Source organism: Callithrix jacchus, chromosome 22 (assembly GCF_049354715.1).
Source record: "Callithrix jacchus isolate 240 chromosome 22, calJac240_pri, whole genome shotgun sequence".
Taxonomy (NCBI): Eukaryota; Metazoa; Chordata; class Mammalia; order Primates; family Cebidae; genus Callithrix; species Callithrix jacchus.
Genome location: NC_133523.1, coordinates 42,827,733 through 42,849,983, shown reverse-complemented (window position 1 = coordinate 42,849,983; position 22,251 = coordinate 42,827,733). Strand labels below are relative to the sequence as shown.

The following is a 22,251-nucleotide window of genomic DNA, read 5'->3' as shown; positions in this document are numbered from 1 at the left end:
CCTCGGAGTCATTAAAGGTAATCGGTTTTTAGATCACAGAGAATTCCTTCTTCCGGCCTGGCAAGCTCATTCCATCCTCTCTTCCTTTCATAGCCACTTTCATGTAGAATATAAGCCTTCAGCCCGTCTCTGAGAGCCTCTCATCTCTTTCCCCTCATGGAAGTCCATCCTTACAACAATCAATCTCAGTGCTCCATCTGTCACTCTACCAACCGCCAAGGATTTTTAAGACCTCCTCTTTTTCCTACCCATCAAGTGTGAGGATTTACTCCCACGCATGACTGGCAAATTGACTTTACTCACATGCCCGTGTCAAAACATTTAAGTATCTTCTTATACGGGTAGATACTCGTATAACAGGGTGGACGGAAGCCTTCCCTACTGGAACAGAAAAGGCTCCTGCGGTTATTTCTTGTCTGTTAAACGGTATCATCCCCCAGTCTGGCCTGTCTACTTCCATACAATCAGATCATGGCCCTGCTTCCATTAGCCAAATCACCCAAACAGTCCCTCAGGCCCTCAGCATTCAATGGAATCTCCATGCCCCTTACCACCCTCAGTCGTCAGGGAAAGTAGAAAGCTAATGACCTTCTAAGAACACATCTTACTAAACTCACCCTTCAACTAAAAAAGGACTGGGTATTTCTTCTGCCTATTGCTCTTCTCCAAATTCATGCCACTCCCCGGGAACCCACCCGGTATAGCCCCTTTGAACTTCTGTGTGGCCGCGCCTTTCTACTCAAGCCCCACCTTCTTCCAGACCCCAGCCCCCTTGGAGACTATCTTCCAGTTCTCCAACAAACGAGGCAGGAAATTCGCCCAGCTGCTAATCTCCTCTTACCCACTTCAGACACGCAGCTGTACGAGGAACCACATCCTAGCTGGACGATCAGTACTGGTCAAGGACTTAACCCATCCAGCTCTACAGCCTCAGTGGAAAGGTCCTTACCTGGCTGTCTATAGAACCCCAACTGCTGTCCGCCTGCAAGACCCCGCCCACCGGGTTCCCGACTCCAGGACTAAACTGTGCTCACTAGACTGCGGAAAGGGACCCAAACATCTAAGATCACCTCCCCCTCGACTTCCACACTGCTTTTCAATAGAAGAAATGGCTGGCCGACTAGCGAGTGCATCCTTAATTGCCTTCCTATAGATGGCAGGCACGGTATGGGGGAATCTCTCCAGAAGGCATTGTTTTTACTCAAACAAGATCAAACCCCCACCCCACTCCTACTGCGTCCACCAAGACCCTTTCACATGTTAACTTCAAAAAGTGTAAACCCAAGACGCTTTCGCATGTTAATTTCTAAGTCAAACCCGAGACCCTTTCACGTGTAATATCTAGAGTTATAAGCCTATATAAAGGCAGAGCGTCTCTGTTAGGCAAGCTTGGCTGTTAGACAACTATGTCGCCTTGCTCCTAGTCGAAATGAATCCTCTCTTCCTCCTAGTTTGGTGTCTAAGAGGTCTGTCTCTTGTGGCCGCTCATGCCCGGGAAGTGAGTTTCGATTGGCAGACAGCAGCAAAGTCTCTCGGGCGGTTTGCCTAGCCTTTGGGGCATCTCTGTGGGGTCTCCTGCGCACTTGGGTGATGCAATTCCTGAGAGCGCTCCTGGGCAGGTACTGGCCTGGTGGACAGCCTCGCCAGAGCAGAGCAGGAAAACCCCGCGGTGTGGATCCACCCGGTGGCTGAACACTGAGAAGAATCGGGTACTTGGAATGTCCAGACAACAGAAACGCGGTAGGATCAATCCTGGGAAACCTGCCCCCCTCCTTTGTGTGGAAGCGTGGCCTGATCACCCATGTGTGCTGGATTTGGCACGCTCTCTCCTTCTGCGACCAACCTCTGAAGTTTTGCTTTTGGTTTTCAACTTGGGTGGAGGGAGGAGAGCGAGCGACTGTATGAGTGAATGGAGGGGTCCAACTGGACTCGTCAGCCGTGAAATGTGGGAGCGTCAGGCCCATTAGTGGGGGCCTTACACTCCGAGCCACTTGTGGGGCTGGTTGGAATCAGACACGACCACGTAAGGCTAAACGGAGGAGCTCTTGCAGTCTAGGCCTTGTGAGGGGATTAACCCTCTCTCTTATGCCAAGAGGCGTCTGAAATACTTTTGAAAGAATGACGAGTCTGCCAGCCTGAAGCAAATGTGAATCAGAGAGTGTAGTGCCCCTTACTGGGCGGGAACTGCTGTGGGCGGAGAAACGTGCAACTGTGAGGATTGTTTTTCAGGTAAGCATGAGTCACACTCACAGCAAGCTCACTACTTCAGGGACCAGGCTGAAAAACTTCAAGAAGGGATTTAGTGGCGATTGTGGAGTAACTATGACACCAGGGAAGCTAAGGACTTAATGTGCGGCAGACTGGCCAGCATTTGGGATGCGTTGGCCCTCAGAGGGGACCCTGGACAGGTCTCTTGCCTCTAAAGTAAGGCATGACGTTCTATGAGGCGAGCCAGAACATCCTGATCAATTTCCGTACATAGACTCGTGGTTACAGTGAGTTTCAAACCCTCCGAAGTGGTAAAAAGGACAGGCAGTGACTGTTTTAGTGGCAAAAGGACAGACAGCTAGGACCCCCCCACCCGCACCTACGAGACAAGAACTCCCAAGGTCCTGGCAGATTCAGTGTGCAGAGGATATTAGAAGAAAATTGCAGAAACAGGCAGGATTTGTGGGCGTGAATGCTTCACAATGACTGGAAATAGCTAACCAGATGTCAGTGAACTGAGAAGTGGTAAGCCACAGAGAAAACGAGCATCGGCCCGACGAAATGCCGACTTCATAGCTGCCACAATTAAAGGCACACCCCCAAGAGGGCGGGGAAAGGGGGTTCCGGGAAAGGCACCCAGTCTGCTAGCCCGGGCCAGCAACATGATCAGTGTGCTTACTGTAGGGAAGTAGGCCACTGGAAGGAAAAGTGCCCCCAGTCAACAAGAGAACAGGGCGATCCTAAGCATGAGGATTCAGACGAAAGTGAAGGAGTTCTGCTCGGTCTAATGGAAGGGCCACTGGACTAGAGGGGGGCCGGGCTCATATGCCCCCACAGATACTATGATCCGGATGACAGTCCTGTAACCCCCCCATCAAAGGAAACAATATTGTTGGAGCTACTTGGGTGTTAGAAAAACAGTCTTCCTGTTCGCAGGAGGCCATGAAGTTATGTCAGTTCTTGTACTTGGGGTACTACCCCTACCCCCCTTCTGTTGGGGGAACTTATTATGCAAATTAAGGGCTACAACTATCACATTCAATAATAAGGACTCCCTGTAGCTAAAACTGCCTCAGGCAGAGATTATCAAGGCTCTCAAAGCCCCTCCCTAACCAGGGACTGAAGACTGCAGGCCGAGGCGGGGCTTGCTTTTGGTTCATCAGACTACACTGACTTTGCACCCATCTGCACCCAACTCCTGCCTGTGGTTGGGATTACTGCCAGTGGAGGATAGTTGGTTCACCTGATTGGACTTAAAGAATACTTCTTTAGCATTGAACTGGCCTCGGAAGGTCAGACACTATTTGCGTTTCAATGGGAAAATCCAGAAACAGGTGTGACCACCCAGTACACCTGGACCCGGCTTCCCAGGGGCTCAAGAACTCTCTCACCATCTGTGGGGAGGCACTAACCTGTGATCCGCCCCCCCAGAAGTTTCTTGCTAAGGACTTAGTCTGCATGTTGCTCCAATATGCTGGTGACCTTTAATGGGGACACCCCACGGCAGTCAGGTGTGCTAAAGAAACAGATGCCTTACTTCGGCACCTGGAGGACTTTGGGTATAAAGTGTCTAAAAAGAAAGCCCAGATTTGCCAACAGCAAGTGCGATATCTGGAGTTCACCGTCTGGCAGGGAGAGTGCAGCCTATGGAGCAGAGAGGAAACAAGTCATTTGCAACCTGCCAGAACCCTAGACTAAGAGGCAGGCGAGAGAGTTCCTGGGAGCCGTGGGCTTTTGTAAATTGTGGATTCCAAAGTTCCACAGTACTGGCCAAACCCTTACACAAAGTGACAAAGAGGGGAGGAGACAAGGAACCCTTTGAATGGGGATCCCAGCAGCAGCAGGAACTGAAAGCAAAACTTTTGTCAGCCCTGACTTTGGGGCTACCCAATTTAACTGTATGTATCAAAGAGGAAAAAAAATGACAATTGAGCTTCTAACATCAACTCTGGGGCAAAATTTAAATATCGAACACCACACACAGTACTGACTCTAATGAATGCAAAGGGCATCACTGGTTAAGAAATGCTAGGCCAACCAAATACCTAGCCTGCTAAAGTGGAAATCCCCGCATCACATTGGGAGATCTGTGCAACACCTTAAAACCTGCCACTGTGCCCCCGGTGCCAGCAGGCCCATGAAGTAACCTGTGTGTTGCTTCGAGATCTCATCCCTAGGTTTGGACTGCCACTGCGCATCGGATCAGACAACAGACCAGCATTTGCGGCAAATTTGGTCCGGAAAACAGCAATGATCTTGGGTATTACTTGGGAATTGCATGCTGCCTACTGACCTCAGAGTTCCGGAAAGGTGGAGAGAATGAATCAGACCATCAAAAATAGCTTAGGGAAAATGAGTCAGGAAACAGGATTAAAGTGGGTGCAGGCACTTCCCTTGGTGTTGTTTAAAATTAGGTGCACTCCCTCTAAGAAGACAGGATATTCCTCTTATGAAGTCTTATATCATAGGCCCCCTCCCATACTGCAGGCACTCCCAGGAACTCCTCAGGAGTGGGGAGAGATTGAACTAGGACGGCAGTTACAAGCTCTAGGGAAGATCACTCAGGATATTTCAACCTGGGTAAATGATAGATGTCCTGTAAGCTTATTCTCCCCAGTTCACCATTTCTCACCAGGTGATTGCGTGTGGATAAAGGACTGGCATATAGCCCCTCTGAAGCCACGGTGGAAAGGACCCCAGACCGTGATCCTGACCACATCCACAGCCGTAAAGGTAGAGGGAATCCCAGCCTGGGTCTACCACAGCTGCGTGAAACCAGCAGCAGCTGAAACTTGGGAAGCTACACCAGACCCAGACAACGACTGCACACCCAGACAACGACCTTAAGAAGGACAGTGAGTCCTGCTCCAGCCACATCCCGGAAGCTGGCTGGTCCATGCACGGCCGAAGCATGAGGAAATTCATCGTGGGACTCACTCTTCTTAATATTTGGACTTGTACAGTAGGGACAGCAACTAATTTTGAAGAATGCTGTCAGTGTGTGCACCAGGTTACTGGTGCTATTTATGTAGGACGTAAATGACTGCCATTCTTTCACCCTACAGTTACTACGAATTACAGGGACACAGAAGGGAACCTGTTTACTCAGCATAAGGTGTGTGATCCAGGGGATGGACAGCCTGATGTCTGCTACCATCCATCAGAGTCCCCTACACATACGACTTTTGAAAGGTCAAGGAATCAGCCCTACTAGGTTAATAGCTAAAACAGAGGAGAAGGGAAGCCCCTAACAGGTCACCCTAAGGTCTGATGCCTGCGCTGCCATCAATGCCTATCCTTCCAGTAGGGGGAGCTGTGGTCCCCTCGGATGGAAACAAAGTTATGCGAAAGAGCCTAAAATATCTGCCAGAAAACCTACTGGGGCAGTAAACGCATTTTTGCGTCATGTGTCTTCTGGGCCACTTGAAAAAATAATACAAATAATCCCGTTCATCCTGTAAAGGGGAGAAACACCATTCCAGGGAGTAATGTCTCCTGCGTCTCGGGACATTGTAACCCAGTAGAATTAATAATCACAAACCTCCAAGACTAAATGGGAAAAGGGGAGAGTGTAATGCTGGGAATTCATGGAAAAGGGCCTGACCCCAGAGTCAGTGTGCAGATGCAGGGAAAAATCCAGAAACGCTCAGCTCGGGCAGTGTACCAGCACTTCCATGAAATATTAAATGAGCCAATGCTGGAGCTTCTGAAAAAGACAAAGCACTTGTTCCTCCAACTTGCTGAAAATGTGGTCCATTCCCTTAATGTCACTTCTTACTATGTATGTGGGTGAATTACCACGGGTCATAGGTGGCCTATATAGGGTAATAGTTATCACCCTCTGACCCTGTCCTTGACCTGACTTCAGTCCAGAGGATTCAAACCAACAGTTTCTGGGTTTTAAAGGTTTCAATTACTAGACAATACTTGTTGACGAGAGAAGGAACGAGCTTCACTGTTCCGGTAGGGAAGTTTAGCTGCTTAGGGCAGCGACTGTGTAATGGAACAGTGGGGTGACCTGGTGGAGCTCAAACCACACAGCAAAGAACCCCCTCCTAAAATTTCAAAAATTACGGGATGCTTGGGATCATCCTGGGTACGGGAGAGACTGGACAGCCCGCCTGGGTTGTACTGATATGCAGACACAGAGCACATGTGCGGCTGCCTGAAAGAGGGACAGGTAGCGGTGTCACAGGCGTCATCAAGCCTTCTTTTTTCCTATTATCTGTTAAGACAGGTGAGCTGTTAGGATATCCGGTCTACGGACTCCCATCCACAGGCTCAGTCAGATCACCCAGTTGCAGGCTGCCTTGGAGATACTCGTTGATGAAACGGGCAAAGCTCTGTCCATTCTGGCCGGACAAGAAACTCAGATGAGAAATGAAATTTATCAGAACCGGGTGGCCTTAGATTATCTGCTGGCAGCTGAAGGAGTAGTCTGTAAAAAATTCAAACTAACCAACTGCTGCCTACACGCAGATGGCCAGGGCCATGCAGTTAAGAATGTAACCAAACTAGCACGCGTGCCTGTGCTGGCAGGGCACAAATTCAACCCTGAGCTCTTTTTAAAGATTGGCCCTTGGCCGGGCGCGGTGGCTCAAGCCTGTAATCCCAGCACTTTGGGAGGCCGAGGCGGGTGGATCGCGAGGTCAGGAGATCGAGACCATCCTGGTCAACATGGTGAAACCCCGTCTCTACTAAAGATACAAAAAATTAGCTGGGCATGGTGGCGCGTGCTTGTAATCCCAGCTACTCGGGAGGCTGAGGCAGGAGAATTGCCTGAACCCAGGAGGCGGCGGTTGCGGTGAGCCGAGATCGTGCCATTGCACTCCAGTCTGGGAAACAAGAGGGAAACTCCGTCTCAAAAAAAAAAAAAAAAAAAAATTAGCTGGGCATGGTGGTGCGTGACTGTAGTCCCAGCTACTCGGGAGGCTGAGGCAGGAGAATTGCTTGAACCCAGAAGGCGGAGGTTGCAGTGAGCCGAGATCATGCCATTGCACTCCAGTCTGGGTAACAACAGCAAAACACCGTCTCAAAAAAAAAAGATAGGTGTTTGCTACTCCCCTGTTTTCCCCCCTTATTCCTCTAAATGGCTAAGAAATTCTTTACTGCTGTAATGGACCGAAGAACCACACCACAAATGTTTTATATCTGCCATTATCAGTCAGTTCCTTCAGGGGATCATGAAAAGAAGAAGAGTGAGAACTCTTGCTAATGTTACAGGTGAGGTGCTCAAAGTGGGGGAGAGTGAGGAAAGAGACCCAAGCATCTAAGATCACCTCCCCCTCGACTTCCACACTGTATTTCAATAGAAGAAAATGCTGGCCGGCCAGCACATCCTTAATTGCCTTCCTATAGATGGCAGGCACGGTATGGGGGAATCTCTCCGGAAGGCATTGTTTTTACTCAAACAAGATCAAACCCCCACCCCACTCCTACTCCAGCAACCAAGACCCTTTCACATGTAGTATCTAGCGTTATAAGCCTATATAAAGGCAGAGCTTCGTTAGGTGAGCTTGGCTGTTAGACAACTATGTCACCTTGCTCCGAAATAAATCACTTCCTTCCTAGTTCGGGGTCTGAGGTCTGTTTCTCGAGGTCACTCCTGCTTCAAGACGACCAGCCGAGCCCATCCACCTCCTCTTGGAAGTCACAGGAACTCTCCCCTACTGCCCTTAGGCTCACTTGAATCCCTGAAGAGCAGTCCTAGACCCTAAACGCCCTGCACGCATTTGCACTGTGGGCTCTCCCTCTTCCTGCGAGCCCTCCTAGCTGACGCCTCCTGGTTCTGCTCTCAGACGCCACCTTAATTCCTTCCTAGAGTGGATAGATGGCAACGTGTGGCAAAGAACACTCCAATTCTTTCCCCCAATGAAGTTCTCTTTTTTACCTTCCTACTTATTCTTATTCTCAGTCCCGTTCTGTCGCCCTCTGGCCTTTCCTAGTTCTCTTTTACATACTATCAATCTAACTCGTTCCCTCCTCAATGATCCCAACCCATTGTTGGCAAAAAACTGCTGGCTCTGTACCTCCCTTTCTTCCTCTTACGCCGCGATTGATTCCTGCCTTGCCGGCTGATTGGGCTTCCTCTCCTGTCTCTTTACATCGGCGTACCTCTTCTGACAGTCCCCGCCTCTGCCTCCTACAGAGCTTCCTTACTTTTTAAAGACTCAGCGGGACCTCTTCAGATGTCTCTAACCAACAAGCTGCTTTGCTTCTCTGCATCTATTTACAGCAACTCTCACCTGGTATCAACTCCACTCCACACTAGGACCCCTCTCTACGCAAACAACTATCCCCACTCCTGCCCCTCTGTGCATTTCCCCTCAACGAACCACTAGAATCCCCTTAGGCAACCTTCCACCTTCTAAATAGGCTTTTACCCTCCAAAGTCCCAACACACATATTAACACGCCCATGCGGGCATACTTACGTGGCTTTACTGACAGACCCTCTCTCACTACTAATAATCTCAAAACCATTAACAGTCATCTTCCCCGTATCTCACTTCGTCCTTGGTTACCCTCTCCTTGTGCCTCAGGTTCTCCTCCTAGTCCTTCATCATGCTGACTTAGACCCACCCCTACGAATGTGAGTAGAGGCTATTTGCTGACACCACAGGCTTCCTCATACATTCTGAAATCAAACCACTTCCACTACACAGCTGCCACCCATCGCCCCTTCAACCCCTAACAGCTGCCATCCTCGCTGGAGCTTTAGGAATTTGGGCATCTGATTCCCCTTTCAATACTCCCTCTCACCTATTCGCCCTGCGTTTTCTTTTCTTTTTTTTTTGAGATGGAGTTTGGCTCTTGTTACCCAGGCTGGAGTGCAATGGCGCGATCTCGGCTCACCACAATCTCCACCTTCTGGGTTCAGGCAATTCTCCTGCCTCAGCCTCCTGAGTAGCTGGAATTACAGGCATGCGCCATTGTGCCCAGCTAATTTTTTGTATTTTTAGTAGAGAGGGGGTTTCACCATGTTGACCAGGATGGTCTCGATCTCTTGACCTCATGATCCACCCACCTTGGCCTCCCAAAGTGCTGGGATTACAGGCGTGAGCCACCGCGCCCGGCCTCACCCTGTGTTTTCAATTCTGCGTCGCTCCAGGCCTTTTCTTCCCAGGTGGCTCCTCTAACTGTATGTGTTTGCCACTAACTGGACAGGCACCTGTCCCTTAGTCTTCCTTATTCCTAAGATCCAATTTGCCACTGGTAACGAACACCTGCCTGTCCCCCTCATGACACCTACCCGACGAGAAAGAGCTATGCAGCTAACTCCATTCCTCGTGGGAACAGGGCTTGCAGCCTCCTCGGTAGGCCTTGGAACTGGCACGGCAGGGCTCACCTCCTCCGTCACAGCATTCCGCAGTCTGTCTGCTGATTTCTCTGCCCACATTACCAATTAGCTAATACGTTGTCTGCCCTTCAGGCTCAAATTGACTCTGGCTGCAGCTGATCTCCAAAACCATCGTGGCCTCGACTTACCGCAGAAAAAGGAGGACTCTATGTTTCTAAACGAAGAATGTTGTTTTTACTTAAAGCAATCTGGCCTAGTGTATGATCATATCAAAAAACTCAGAAGTTTGCTGACCAGGCAAACACCTCCGCCGAACCTGCCTGGCCATTCTCTAACTGGAGGTCCCGGCTCCCTCCGATCCCTACTTCTTTAACACCCATCTGTTCGGACCCTGTGTCTTCCGCTTACCCTCCCAATTCATCCGAAACCGCATCCAGGCGATCACAAATCGGCACCTGCTGCTCTGGACAACCCCACAATACCGCGCGGGGCCTCAAAGTTCCCCAGCAGCTGAAGCATGTGTGAGGCCAAACGTCGTGTCCAGACCTTTCCTATTTTCGTCCCTGTCCTGTTCCCACTTCTACTCTGTCTCCTCCACTAAAAAAAAAATTTTTAGGTGTCCGTGCGGTCCCATCACGCACAAAGTAGCCTTGAGACACTTAGCCCTCACCCCCCGAAACCTGTCATCACCCCCTCTTCTCTCTTTCTCTGTCTATATAAAAGGACAGGAACGTCAGGTCTCCATGTGCAAGCCTGGACCCAGAAAGTCTGAAGTCCTGCCTCGGCTGACTGTCGTCCCCCACCAGCCCCAATCACCCAGCGGAGCTTCCCCAGGACAAGCCTCTCACCCCACCCTGCCATCTTAACTACTCTTCTGCCTTACCACCTGCCATTGTAACTGAACTTATCGTAATGTATACGCCTTGCCCCTACCCCCCGCCACTTAACTGATCTTACTCTGCAACATCCCCACCCCCCGCAAAAAATTGCCCCAACCTATCAAATCAATTCCCACCCTTGTCCTTTCTCGGATTCGGCCTGCTTGCACCCAAGTGAGAAATAAGATGGCCTTGTCGCCCACACCCACACAAAGCCTGCTTGGAAGACTCCTTATTCAATGTGTTTAACACTCGGTACCATTGGACACAAATAACAGCTACAGGAAAGAAGCCCACACGTGAAAGACACATACTGTATGAGTCCATCTACACGAAGTAGCCACAACAGGCAAATCCATATACAGAGAAAGACCAGGGCTGCCTAGAACTGAAGACAGGAGGGTATGGGAGGATTAGAGGTGACAGGTAGGAGGTATGGGGTTTCTTTTTGGGGTGAAGGCAATGATCTAAAATTGTGACAATGGCTGCACAACTCTGTGAATATACTACAAAATGCTGAGCTGTACATTTTAAATGGGTGAATTATATAGTATGTGCATTGTATCTCAATAAAGCTATTAAGAAAAAAACAAGAGGCTGGGCATAGTGGCTCCTGCCTGTAATACCAGCACTTTGGGATGCTGAGGCGGGCAGATCACTTGAAGTCAGGGGTTCGAGACCAGCCTGGCCAACATAGTGAATCCCATCTCTACTAAAAATACAAAAAACACAAAAATTGGCCAGGCGCAGTGGCTCATGCCTGTAATCCCAGCACTCCGGGAGGTCAAGGCTGTGGGTAACCCTCTACATAGGCGCCGAGGGAGGGGAGCTAAGCAGAATCCTGGCACAATTAGTGCCTGAAGAATATCTCAGTCTACAGTGTTACTGCTCAGTTATTCCCTTTCGCACAATCCTTTATATATAATCATACATTAGTTCATAGAATGCGTGCCTAAAGAATATCTTACCACTCAGTTATTTCCCTATATGTATATGATTATACCTTAGTTCATAGAGGAATGCCTAGAGTGGACACAGTACAGAGCATTAATTAAGGAATAAGCAGCTTATAATCAGAGGAATGTCTGGAGCAGACACAGTTCAGAGCATGATTTAAGGGACAAACAGTTATGCCAGGACAAGAATCCATGGCCCAGGCAGCAGCGTTCAGTATCGTAAAGATACCTGCTGTATGGCAGGCTTGGGGCGAGAGCCACTCCTCCTGATAAAGGAGTTGTAGGACCTTGCTCCAGTTCTTGTGGAAGGCTGCCCTCAGACGGGCAATCCACCTTGGTGACTGTGAACTTATCAGCTCTTGCTATGGTGCTGGCTCAAAAGCATCCTCCTATAGAACTCACTGGAAGCTGCCAGCAGGTGGCGGTAGACCCTGACAGCTTTGTCACTGCTGTGTTACTTAAAGCATCCTCATACAGACACTCTCATAGATAAGAGATATTGCACACTGCACCCTCTTCGCTGCGCACGGCCCACCTCCATGACTCGGTGACCTAACGGGGGTGGACCCCTTACTGCACAAGGCCTGCCTCCTTGCCTCAATGACCTAATAGGGGTGGACCCCTTGTTTATTGCTCACGACCCTATCACTATCCTTAAAGATGACTTCACTCACTACCCTGCCCCCTAACCTATACTCAATAAATACAGACGCTTCTGGACATTCAGGCCTCACCTGTCTCTGCTTACAGGTGGTGTGCCACCACTCCCAGCCCAGCTGTGCTTTCTTTGCACTTCCGTGTCCTGTCTCTTTCTTGGATCCTGTGCCTCAGCACAGCATTAAGGGACACCTCACGACCCTGTGGGGCCCTTAGCCCTACAAAGGCAAGCAAATCACGAGGTCAGCAGTTCAATACCAGCCTGGCCAATATGGTGAAACCCCATCTATACTAAAAACACAAAAAAATTACCTGGGTATGGTGGCAGGCACCTGTAATCCCAGCTACTTGGGAGGCTGAGGCAGGAGAATTGCTTAAACCTGGGAGGCTGAGGTTGTAGTGAGCTGAGATCACACCACTACACTTCAGCCTGGGCAAGAGCAAGACTCTGTCTCACAAAACATAAATAAATAAAAATAAAAAATAAATCAGCTGGGAGTGGTGGCACACACCTGTAATCCCAGCTACTGGGAGGCTGAGGCAGGAGGATCATTGGAACCTGGGAGGTGGAGGTTGCAGTGAGCCGAGATCACACCACTGCACTCCAGCTTGGGAGACAGAGTGAAGCTCTGTCTTGAATAAAAGCAAAACAAAACACTGCTGGATGGTGGATCTTTGCATGTCTGTTACATTATTTTCTTGTCAGAAAATAGTTCAGAATAGTTCATAATTTCTTTTTTATTTTATTTTATTCATTTATTTTTAGGCTCAGGGTTTCACTATGTTGACCAGGCTGATCTCGAACTCCTGACCTCATGATCCTCTCGCCTCAACCTCCCAAAGTGCTGGGTTTACAGGTGTGAGCCACCACGCCTGGCTAATACTTTGTAATTTCTAACAAGGAAAAGGAAGCTTAAGAAGCCAGCATGCTAAGTCACCTATCCCCAACTTTCCTTCCCGTGAGTTTTTTTTTTTTGAGACAAGGTCTCACTCTGCCACCCAGGCTGGACTGCCGTGGCCTCCACCTTCCAGGCTCAAGCAATCCTCCCACCTCAGCCTCCCGAGCAGTTGGAACTACAGGCGCGTGCCACCACACTTGGCTAATTTTCTTATTTTTTTGCAAAGGCAGGGTCTCGCTATGTTGCCAGGGCTGGTCTTACATTCCTGGGCTCAAGCAATCCTTTTACCTCGGCCTCCCCATATACAGGATGACAGACCACTGTGAGCCGCAGTGCCTGGCCCACAGGTCTTTCTTCTCTTCTTCCAGCAGACAGAACACGCAGGTATCCAGCCCAGAGGAAGTTTCTCCCTCTGGAGTGAATCGTTCAGACTTTCTGGCCATCAGTGGTCACAAGCTTTCCCTATCATTGTGTGAACCCTCCCACCTAGTTTCTCCTTACATGAAGCTGGAACCCTGGAATATGGGACATTACCCACAAACTACTTCCAAAAGACTAGGCAACCCTTCCCTCAACAACAAAAAAAGACATGAATTCAGAAATCCTAAATTTAGCTCTCTCAACATAAACGGGCCCCTTACCAAGGACTGTCTCCTACAAAGTCTTTCTTTTTCACTATAAGCCTCTCCAAACCTTGCTGCCCACTGGTCCCTTGAAAACCAAGGTCATTTTATTTTTTTTTGAGATGGAGTCTCACTCTGTTGCCCAAGCTAGAGTGCTGTGGCGCAATCTCTGCTCACTGCAACTTCCAACTCCTGGGTTCAAGTGATTCTCCGGCCTCAGCCTCCCGAGTAGCTGGGATTACAGGTGTACACCATCACACTTAGCTACTTTTTGGATTTTTGGTAGAGACAAAGTTTCACTGTATTAGCCAGGATGGTGTCGATCTTGTGACCTTGTAATCCATCCGCCTCAGCCTCCCAAAGTGCTGGGACCATAGGCGTGAGCCACCGGGCCCCATTAAACCAAGGCCATTTTAAAACTCAGCACCCACCATCCCCTCACACTTCCAATAACTTCCTTCATAGAAGTTCTGATCACTTTGGCCAGGCGCGGTGGCTCACGCCTACAATCCCAGCACTTTGGGAGGCCGAGGCGGGTGGATCATGAGGTCAAGAGATCGAGACCATCCTGGTCAACATGGTGAAACCCTGTCTCTACTAAAAATAAAAAAATTAGCTGGGCATGGGCGCGCCTGTAGTCCCAGCTACTCAGGAGGCTGAGGCAGGAGAATTGCCTGAACCCAGGAGGCAGAGATTGCAATGAGCCGAGATCGTGCCATTGCACTCCAGTCTGGGTAACAAGAGCGAAACTCTGCCTCAAAATAAATAAATAAATAAATAAAAATAAGACGTTCTGATCACTGCCTTCCTCTTCTACTTCCCTATCCACCTCCTCCTCCTCCTCCTTGCTCTGGTGACAGCAACAGACTCAAATCTCACACCCAGTCACCAGCAACTCTCTCCCCATCCCTTCCTCCATCATGGGAATTGAGGCATCCAGAAGCCCAGCCCAGTCCTTAAGTTCAGGTCACGTCACTTTTTTTTTTTTTTTTTTTTTTTTGGAGGCAGTCTCGCTTTGACACCCAGGCTGGAGTGCAGTGGCACGATCTCAGCTCACTGCAACTTCTGAGTCCCGGGTTCAAGCGATTCTCCTGCCTCAGCCTCCCGAATAGCTGGGATTATAGGCGTGCACCACCACACCTGGCTAATTTTTGTATTTTGAGTAGAAATGGGGTTTCACCATGTTAGTTAGGATGGTCTTGAGCTCTCGACTATTGATCCGCCCGCCTCGGCCTCCCACAAAGTGCTGGGATTACAGGTGTGAGCCACCGCACCTGGCCCAAATCACTTCTTTATTCAGGTATTTCTTGAGCAGGTGCCAGGCCAAGTTTCCCGGCCTCTCCTTCATTCACATCCATCCATTCATCCATCTATCCATCCATCCATTCATTCATTCATTCAAGTGATAATTTATTGAGCATTTACACTGAGACATGCCCCGTGTGAAACACTGGAAATGTGAAAATGGCCAAAACGGTCGCATGACAAGATCCAGACCTCTGAGTCCCTAATCCTTTAGTCTTCTCCACTAAGACTCTCTTGTTCCTTGACAATTTCTTCCCATTAAAGGTTCACTAGGCCAAGGTTCCCAAATGGCTCGAAGCAGCGCAAGGTACTACAACCCTCATCATCACACACTGGCGCCAAAAACTGTAGAACCAGCCGTTGCGCCAAGAGTATTCTAGAAGTTGGAGTTCCTATAGCATGATGGGGCCAGATCTGAGATTCCAGGATTCCAGCCCCTTCTTTTTTTCACTCCCTCAAACCCAGGAGCCCTGGTACCCAGCTCCCGCCTCCCCTAAGATCCAGAAGTCTAGCCCCCAGGTCCCCTTCTCCCCTAGACCCAGGAGTCCGAGCTTCCTCCTCCTCCAGACCCGAGTCTGGACCCCCAGATTCTTCCTCCTTCAGACCCAAAAGTCAGGGCCTCTAGCTTCCTCCTCTCTCAGACTCGAGACTGCGGGCTCTCTCCTTACCCTCCATGCACTCACACTTACCACGGTTGCCATGATGCTCACCAACTGCCAATGTCCTAAGGGAAACGGAAATGCGCGAGGAGCAAGGTGCTCTGGCCCTTCTAGGCTAGCACGTCCTCCAAAGATCTCTATGGTTCCTAATAAATATGTAAATATTGCAGAGGCGTGGCGGTACTTTAGGCCCCGCCTGCCCGCCTAGGCTACGCTGGAAGACGGGTGTCCGGAACTCGTGGGTCCATTCCCAATGCCTCTGGCTCCTCCTCCTTTTGCTCAGCCCCCCGTCCCCGCTCAGGCCGATTGCGAAATTCTTAGCTGTTCTTTGAGTAACCACACGTCCTCCACGCTCCTTTCGTCTTTATCCCACCCTCCTCTTCCCTCCGACTTTGAGGCCTCCAGCTTCAGATTGACAGAGCTGAAGGCCAATCGCTTCCGTAGGGCGCGGCGACAAGCTCCGCCCCCGAAAGCCGAGGCGGGGCCCGGACACAGGGACCACTAACCGTTCCACCAATGAGGAGACGCGGAAATCCCCGCCCCCGGGCACGAGCCAATGGCGCTAGCTGGGGGGGGTGGGGGGGTCTGCCATCGCCTCCTGGCGGCCGCGAGGTTTCACTGCAGGGACACCGCGGGGCTCTGACGCTGCGGCCGCCTTCTGCCTAAGTCCGAATGCACCGGGGCGGGGGTGCGGTCGTGCAATAGGAAGCTGAGCGTCTTGCAAGCTTCCCATCGGGCACCAGCTGCTCGGCCCCGCACCCTACCTGGTGCATTCCCCGGACACCTCCGGGGTCCCTGCTTGAGGTCCCGGAGCCCCCTTCCAGTGCCAGCCATGCCTTTACACCGCACTTTGTCCATGTCCTCACTGCCAGGACTGGAGGACTGGGAGGATGAATTTGATCTGGAGAACACAGTGCTCTTCGAAGTGGCCTGGGAGGTGGCCAACAAGGGTGAGTACGCCAGGCGTCGGGGCCCTTGATGAGGAGGACAGTAGTGGATGGGGACCCAGAACTCTGAGTTGTAGGGGGACGGGGCTACAAGGGGAACCCTTGGGTCCTGGGTAAGGAGGCTGTGACTCCTGTGTCCTTGAGAAGGGGCTGGGAGGCCGGCGGTGAGTGGGAGAGGGATGAGTCGTTTGACTTACGATGAAAGGAGGCTGGAAACCCGGGTTCTGGATCCTAGGGAAGAGGGCGCTAAAATGAAAGACTCCTGGGTCCTGGAGGGAAGCTTCGGGGAGACTAGATACCTGGGTGCTGAACAGGGAAGCGGATGGGGAGATGGGACTTGTGTGTGCAAACCTGGGAAGCTGCTGGGGTTTCAGACCTGTGGCCCTAACAGCATGGTCTAGGGCATAAAACTCCGGATTTGAGAGAGAGCTGACTGGGAGATAGGAGGCCTGAGCTGCAGTGGGAGGACCTGAGGACCTGGCTGCTTGAGAATAAAGATGAGAAGGGCTGGGGACGCTAATCCTCCGTAGGGAGAGGGCTGCGGGCCTGAATGCCTGGGCTTTGAAGGAGCTGAAGGCCTGAGCTCTTAGTTCCCAGTAGAGGAGCCAGGGCCTGGGACACATGCGTACTCGAATAGGGAAGGCTGGGAAGTCCTAAGTTAGGCAGGGGCTGGGCCCTAGGATGGGAGTGGCTGGGAGCCCGCATTTCTGTGTCTTGGGCTCCAAAAAGCTGAGGTTCTGACCTTGGAGAAGGCTGGGGCTCAAATCCCCAGGAACAAGCCAGTCCCCGACCTCAAAGAGCAGGGTCTGGGGGGTTTCTTTTCTGCGTCTTGGAGGGAAAAGGGACTGGGTCTCCCAGGAGGAGAGGGGGGCCCCTTGAACACACAGCCGGATCTTACCAGGGCCTGGGCTCCAGGAGGGTAGGAGGCTGGGGGCGGGGGCTCCTGGGTCTGGGATAGGGCCATGGGCCCTGCATGCTTTGTCCCTAGTCAAGGAAAGGAAATTGGGAGGCAGGTCAGCAGGGTCCCTGGGGGCAGGAAATGATCATGCAGGCTTCTCTTGGGCAACAGTGAGAAGCTGAATCCGTCATGAAGAGGGAATCTCCCTCACCGGGTTAAACCCAGCTCCTGTGAGGTGGGAACTCAGGAACCCGGGTCCAGGTAGTCCTCAGCTCTGCCATCCTTAGAGCCCCAGTCCCTAATTCCCTCAAACCCAGGAGTCCCGGCTCCCAGCCCCTTCTCTCTCAGACTCACAAGTCTAGCCTGAGCCCTGTCCTCCCTCAGGGTCCTGACCCCAGCCCCCTTCTCCCTTAGACCCTGGAGGACTGCCCTCCAGCCCCCTGTTCCCTTGATCTAAGCCTCCAAACCCCCTACTCCAAACTACCGGCTCCTAGCCCCCTCATCCCCCTGAGCTAGGGGTCTGGGGCTTGAGCACCCCCACATCCCCAGCCCACCCCACCCCAGGCCCCAGAACTGTGGACCTTGGTTGGGGTCTGCCCTCACACGCTTGGGCCCACAGTGGGTGGCATCTACACGGTGCTGCAGACGAAGGCGAAGGTGACAGGGGATGAATGGGGCGACAACTACTACCTGGTGGGGCCGTACACGGAGCAGGGCGTGAGGACCCAGGTGGAGCTGCTGGAGGCCCCCACCCCGGCCCTGAAGAGGACACTGGACTCCATGAACAGCAAGGGCTGCAAGGTGGGACATGGCATGGCCCAGGGCAGAAGGGGGTGGACAGCCTGCCTTCATGGTGGGAGCCACAAACAGAGAGGGGGCGCGGGGTGATACCTGGAGCAAGAGAGCGAGGCATGCCTCGATACAGGAACAAGGCATGATAGGACACCCAGAGATGCAGGGCCTGGAAGTGGGTGGGTGGATCCCAGACTTTGGCAAAGGCACAGGCAGATGGCAGGTATGAGACAGACCGAGACGCAGATCCAAGAGGCCACGATCCTCAGACCCAGAGAGAAAAAGAGTAGGATCAGAAGATGGCCATTCAGGGCCAGCCTGGCCAACACAGAGAAACCCCATCTCTACTAAAAATACAAAAATTAGCCAGGCGTGGTGGTGGGCGCCTGTCATCCTAGCTACTCGGGAGGCTGAGGCAGGAGAATCCCTTGAACCCAGGAGGCAAAGGTTACACTGAGCTGCTATTGAGCCACTGCACTCCAGCCTGGGCAACGAGAGCAAGACTCCATCTCAAAAAAGAAAGCCAGCCGGCCAGCCAGGCAGAGACGGGGAGAGGCGGCCTGCGGTCAGGCGGGAGCAGCATTCTGGAGCCTAAAGTTCACGCTCATCACCTCCACTGTGTCCGTGGCTAATGGATGCTGAGAGCCCGCATTTCTGCGTCTTGGGCTCCAAAAAGCTGAGGTTCCAAATGCTAATGCCATCTACCTTCTAGAGGGGCTGGGAGGATGAAACAGTTAATAAGGATAAAGTGCTTAGTAGAGTTCTTGAAGGTAGCACAGTGTGTGGGCGGTGATTGTCTTTTTATTTTTCTTGAGATGGAGTCTTGCTCTGTTGCCAGGCTGCAGTATAGTGGTGCGATCTTGACTCACTGCAACCTCCGCCTCCAGGGCCCAAGTGATTCTCCTGCCTCAGCCTCCCGAGTAGCTGGGACTACAGGCGCGCACTACCACGCCTGGCTAATTTTTGTATTTTTAGTAGAGACGGGGTTTGACCACGTTGGCCAGGCTGGTCTCGAACTCTGAACTCATGAGTCTCCCAAAGTGCTGGGATTACAGTCGTGAGCCACTGCACCCAGCTGTGATTGTTATTATGATCTTTGTTCTTATTGCCAGTATAAACAGCCAAGCTCGGAGAATGAGGGGGGCAGGCAGACAAAGGGAGAGGCGTGGATGGAGCCATGGGCAAGGGGTGACAGGGAGACCGACTAGGAACAGGAAAGAGACCTCCAGGTGTTTCAGAAGGTCAGACCTGGGAGGAGGGAGAGGCATGGAGTATGGGGAAGACAGGAGAAGTCAGCAGGTAGAGCCCCAGGACAGAGTCTGAGACGGGCAGATCAGGGAGTAGAGAGGAGCGGGAGCCCCAGGACAGAGTCTGAGACGGGCAGATCAGGGAGTAGAGAGGAGCGGGAGCCCCAGGACAGAGTCTGAGACGGGCAGATCAGGGAGTAGAGAGGAGCGGGAGCCCCAGGACAGAGTCTGAGACGGGTAGATCAGGGAGTAGAGAGGAGCGGGAGCCCCAGGGCTGCAGGGTGAAGACAGGAAGAGACACACTGTTGTCTCAGGAGAAAGCCATAGGCAGCAGGGCCGAGGGACGGACAGGTCTGGGTCTGGGAGGGAGAGGCACTGTGGTTCCTTCACTCATTCACAGCCTGTTTGGGGTGGGGTCTGGAATCCATTCAGGCCCTACTGTGTCCCTAAGGGACCCAGGAACAGCCCGATCCCTTCCTGAGGGCAGCTGCTTCCCACATGCTGGGGGCCTAAGAATAGCCCCCCCCCCAGCAAAAGGGCAGATGACAGCTGGGAGGGGGAGGGGCCTCAGAGCCAGGCCCCGGGCAGGAAAGAGCCAGGTCAGCCAGGAGTGAGGCTGCGTCTCCGCTGCGGTGGCAGTGGGCCCAGAACTAAGGCCACCGTCTCCAGGAGGAACGCAGCCAACTGGAGAAAAGAGGCAGAGGCAGAAGTGAGGCAGCAAGACTCAGAAGCGTGGCCTCGGCTAGAAAAATGCAGCCCTGGGGCATGGACGAGGATGGGCTATGTTAGCAATGTGTGGCTCAGGCCGGGCATGGTGACTCACACCTGGAATCTGGCACTTTGGGAGGCTGAGGCGGGTGGATCACCTGAGGTCGGGAGTTGGAGACCAGCCTGGCCAACATGGAGAAACCCTGTCTCTACTAAAAATATAAAATTAGCCAGGTGTGGTGGTGGGTGCCTGTAATCCCAGCTACTCGGGAGACTGAGGCAGGAGAATGGCTTGAACCCAGGAGGCGGAGGTTGTGGTGAACCAAGATCTCGTCGCTGCTCTCCAGCCTGGGCGACAAGAGTGAAACTCTGTCTCAAAAAAAGGAAAAAAAAATGTGTGGCTGCGGGCCGGATGCACTGGCTCATGCCTGTAATCCTGGCATTTTGGGAGGCCAAGGTGGGAGGATAGCTTGAGCCCAGGAGTTTGTGACCAGCCTCGGTGACATGGTGAAACCCCATCTCTACTAAAAATACAAAAACTTAGCCAGGCATGGTGGTGCGTGCCTGTGATTCCAGTTACTCAGGAGGCTGAGATGGGAGGATCACCTGATCCTGGGAAGTCGAGGCTGTAGTGAGCCATGATTTTTTTTTTGGAGATGGAGTGATGCTCTGTCCCCCAGGTTGGAGTGCAGTGGTGGTCTTGACTGACCACGACCTCCACCTCCCGCATTCAAGCAATTCTCCTACCTCAGCCTCCTGAGTATCCGGGACCTCAGGTGCATGCTGCCACACCCAGCTAATTTTTTGTACTTTAATAGAGATGGGGTTTCACTGTGTTGCCTAGGCTGGTCTTGAACTCCTGAGCTCAGGCAATCTGCCTGCCTCGGCCTCTGCTGGGATTACACGCGTGAGCTACTGTGCCTAGCCCAGAGAGTCATGATTGCACCACTGCACTCCAGCCTGGGCCACCAGAGTGAGAACCAGTCTAAGAGAGAAAGAGAGAGAGAGGAAGCGTGGGGGAGGAAGGCAGGAAGAGAGGAAGGGAGGCAGGCAGGTAGGAAGACAAGGAAGATAAGGAGGAAGAGAGGAAGGAAAGAAGGAGGAAGGGAGAGAGGGAGGAAATGTGGCTGTGGACTACAGCGTGGGCCTATGAATAGAGGAAAGAGGTTGCAGGTGACAGATATGCGATGAAAGGAACAGAAGGTGACAAGGTGAAGAAGAGTTGGCAGCATGAACAGTGAAAGAATCATCACAGACCAGACACAGTAGCTCATGCCTGTAATCCCAGCACTTTGGGAGGCCAAGGCAGGCAGATCACTTGTGACCAGGAGTTTGATACCAGCCTGGGCAACATGGTGAACCTTGTCCTTACAAAAAATTTAAACATTAGCTGGGTGTGGTGCCGTGTGTGTGCCTGTGGTCCCAGCTACGTGGGAAGCTGCCATGGGAGGATTGCTCGAGCCTGGGAGGTGGAAGCTGCAGTGAGCTGTAATTGCACCACTGCATTCCAGGCTGGGTGACAGAAAATAAAAAAGGGCCTGGTTTGGTGGCTCACACTTCTAATCCCATCACTTTGGGAGGCTAAGCAGGAAAATTGCTTGAACCCTGGAGTTCACAATCAGCCCAGGGAACACAGTGAGACCCCCATCTCCACAAAAGATTTAGAACTTAGCCAGGCATGGTGGTCCACACCGGCAGGAGGTGAGGCGGGAGGATTGACTGAGCCAGGGAGGTTGAGGCTGCACTGAACCTCCCTGCATGTCCACACCACTGCACTCCAGCCTGGGCAACAGAGCAAGACCTTGTCTCAAAACAGAAAAGTAGTATCCCATGGAAGGAATTAGCATCAGAAAGAAAAGACAGTGGGAGATGAAGATGGTTGGCAAGAGAAATGTGGCCACAAGTACAGAAACAAGGTGGCAGGTAGGAGAATGCTTAGCAGGGTGGCCAGACAGGGCAGGGGAGGAATAGAGACAGGACATGTGATGACATACTTGGTTATAAGCAGAGAAAGGGGACAGGGAGTGGGAGAAGGGTAGCACTTATAGAAATTAAACAGGAGGCCGGGCGCAGTGGCTCACCCCTGTAATCCCAACACTTTGGGAGGCCGAGGAGGGCAGATCACCTCAGCTCAGGAGTTCGAGACCAGCCTGGCCAACATGCTGAAACTCCGTC

The 22,251-nt window shown here is 51.9% G+C and overlaps 2 protein-coding genes across 7 annotated transcripts in view; one reads left to right on the top strand and one right to left on the bottom strand.

Moving 5' to 3' along the window:
• RUVBL2 (RuvB like AAA ATPase 2) overlaps window positions 1-15,550 on the bottom strand; it is a 37,733-nt gene extending 22,183 nt beyond the window's left edge. Inside the window, exons 1-2 of one of the 3 annotated variants that reach the window (XM_035285221.3) lie at window positions 15,515-15,550; window positions 9,460-9,721 (exon numbers count right to left, since the gene is read on the bottom strand). In XM_035285221.3, the coding sequence (XP_035141112.2) occupies window positions 9,460-9,606 (147 nt within the window). In that variant the 5' untranslated portion in view covers window positions 9,607-9,721; window positions 15,515-15,550. The remainder of the gene's footprint in view (window positions 1-9,459; window positions 9,722-15,514) is intronic. The other 2 variants (XM_035285222.3, XM_035285223.3) reach the window with 2 other exon arrangements.
• A 556-nt stretch (window positions 15,551-16,106) lies between these two features.
• The window catches only part of GYS1 (glycogen synthase 1), a 29,678-nt gene continuing 23,533 nt past the window's right edge, over window positions 16,107-22,251 (top strand). Inside the window, exons 1-3 of one of the 4 annotated variants that reach the window (XM_035285218.3) lie at window positions 17,163-17,235; window positions 17,501-17,590; window positions 17,949-18,130. In XM_035285218.3, coding sequence (XP_035141109.3) covers window positions 18,110-18,130 — 21 coding nt within the window. In that variant the 5' untranslated portion in view covers window positions 17,163-17,235; window positions 17,501-17,590; window positions 17,949-18,109. Of the gene's footprint in view, window positions 16,435-17,162; window positions 17,351-17,500; window positions 17,591-17,948; window positions 18,131-22,251 lie in introns of those variants that run through there. The other 3 variants (XM_035285215.3, XM_078359377.1, XM_035285220.3) reach the window with 3 other exon arrangements.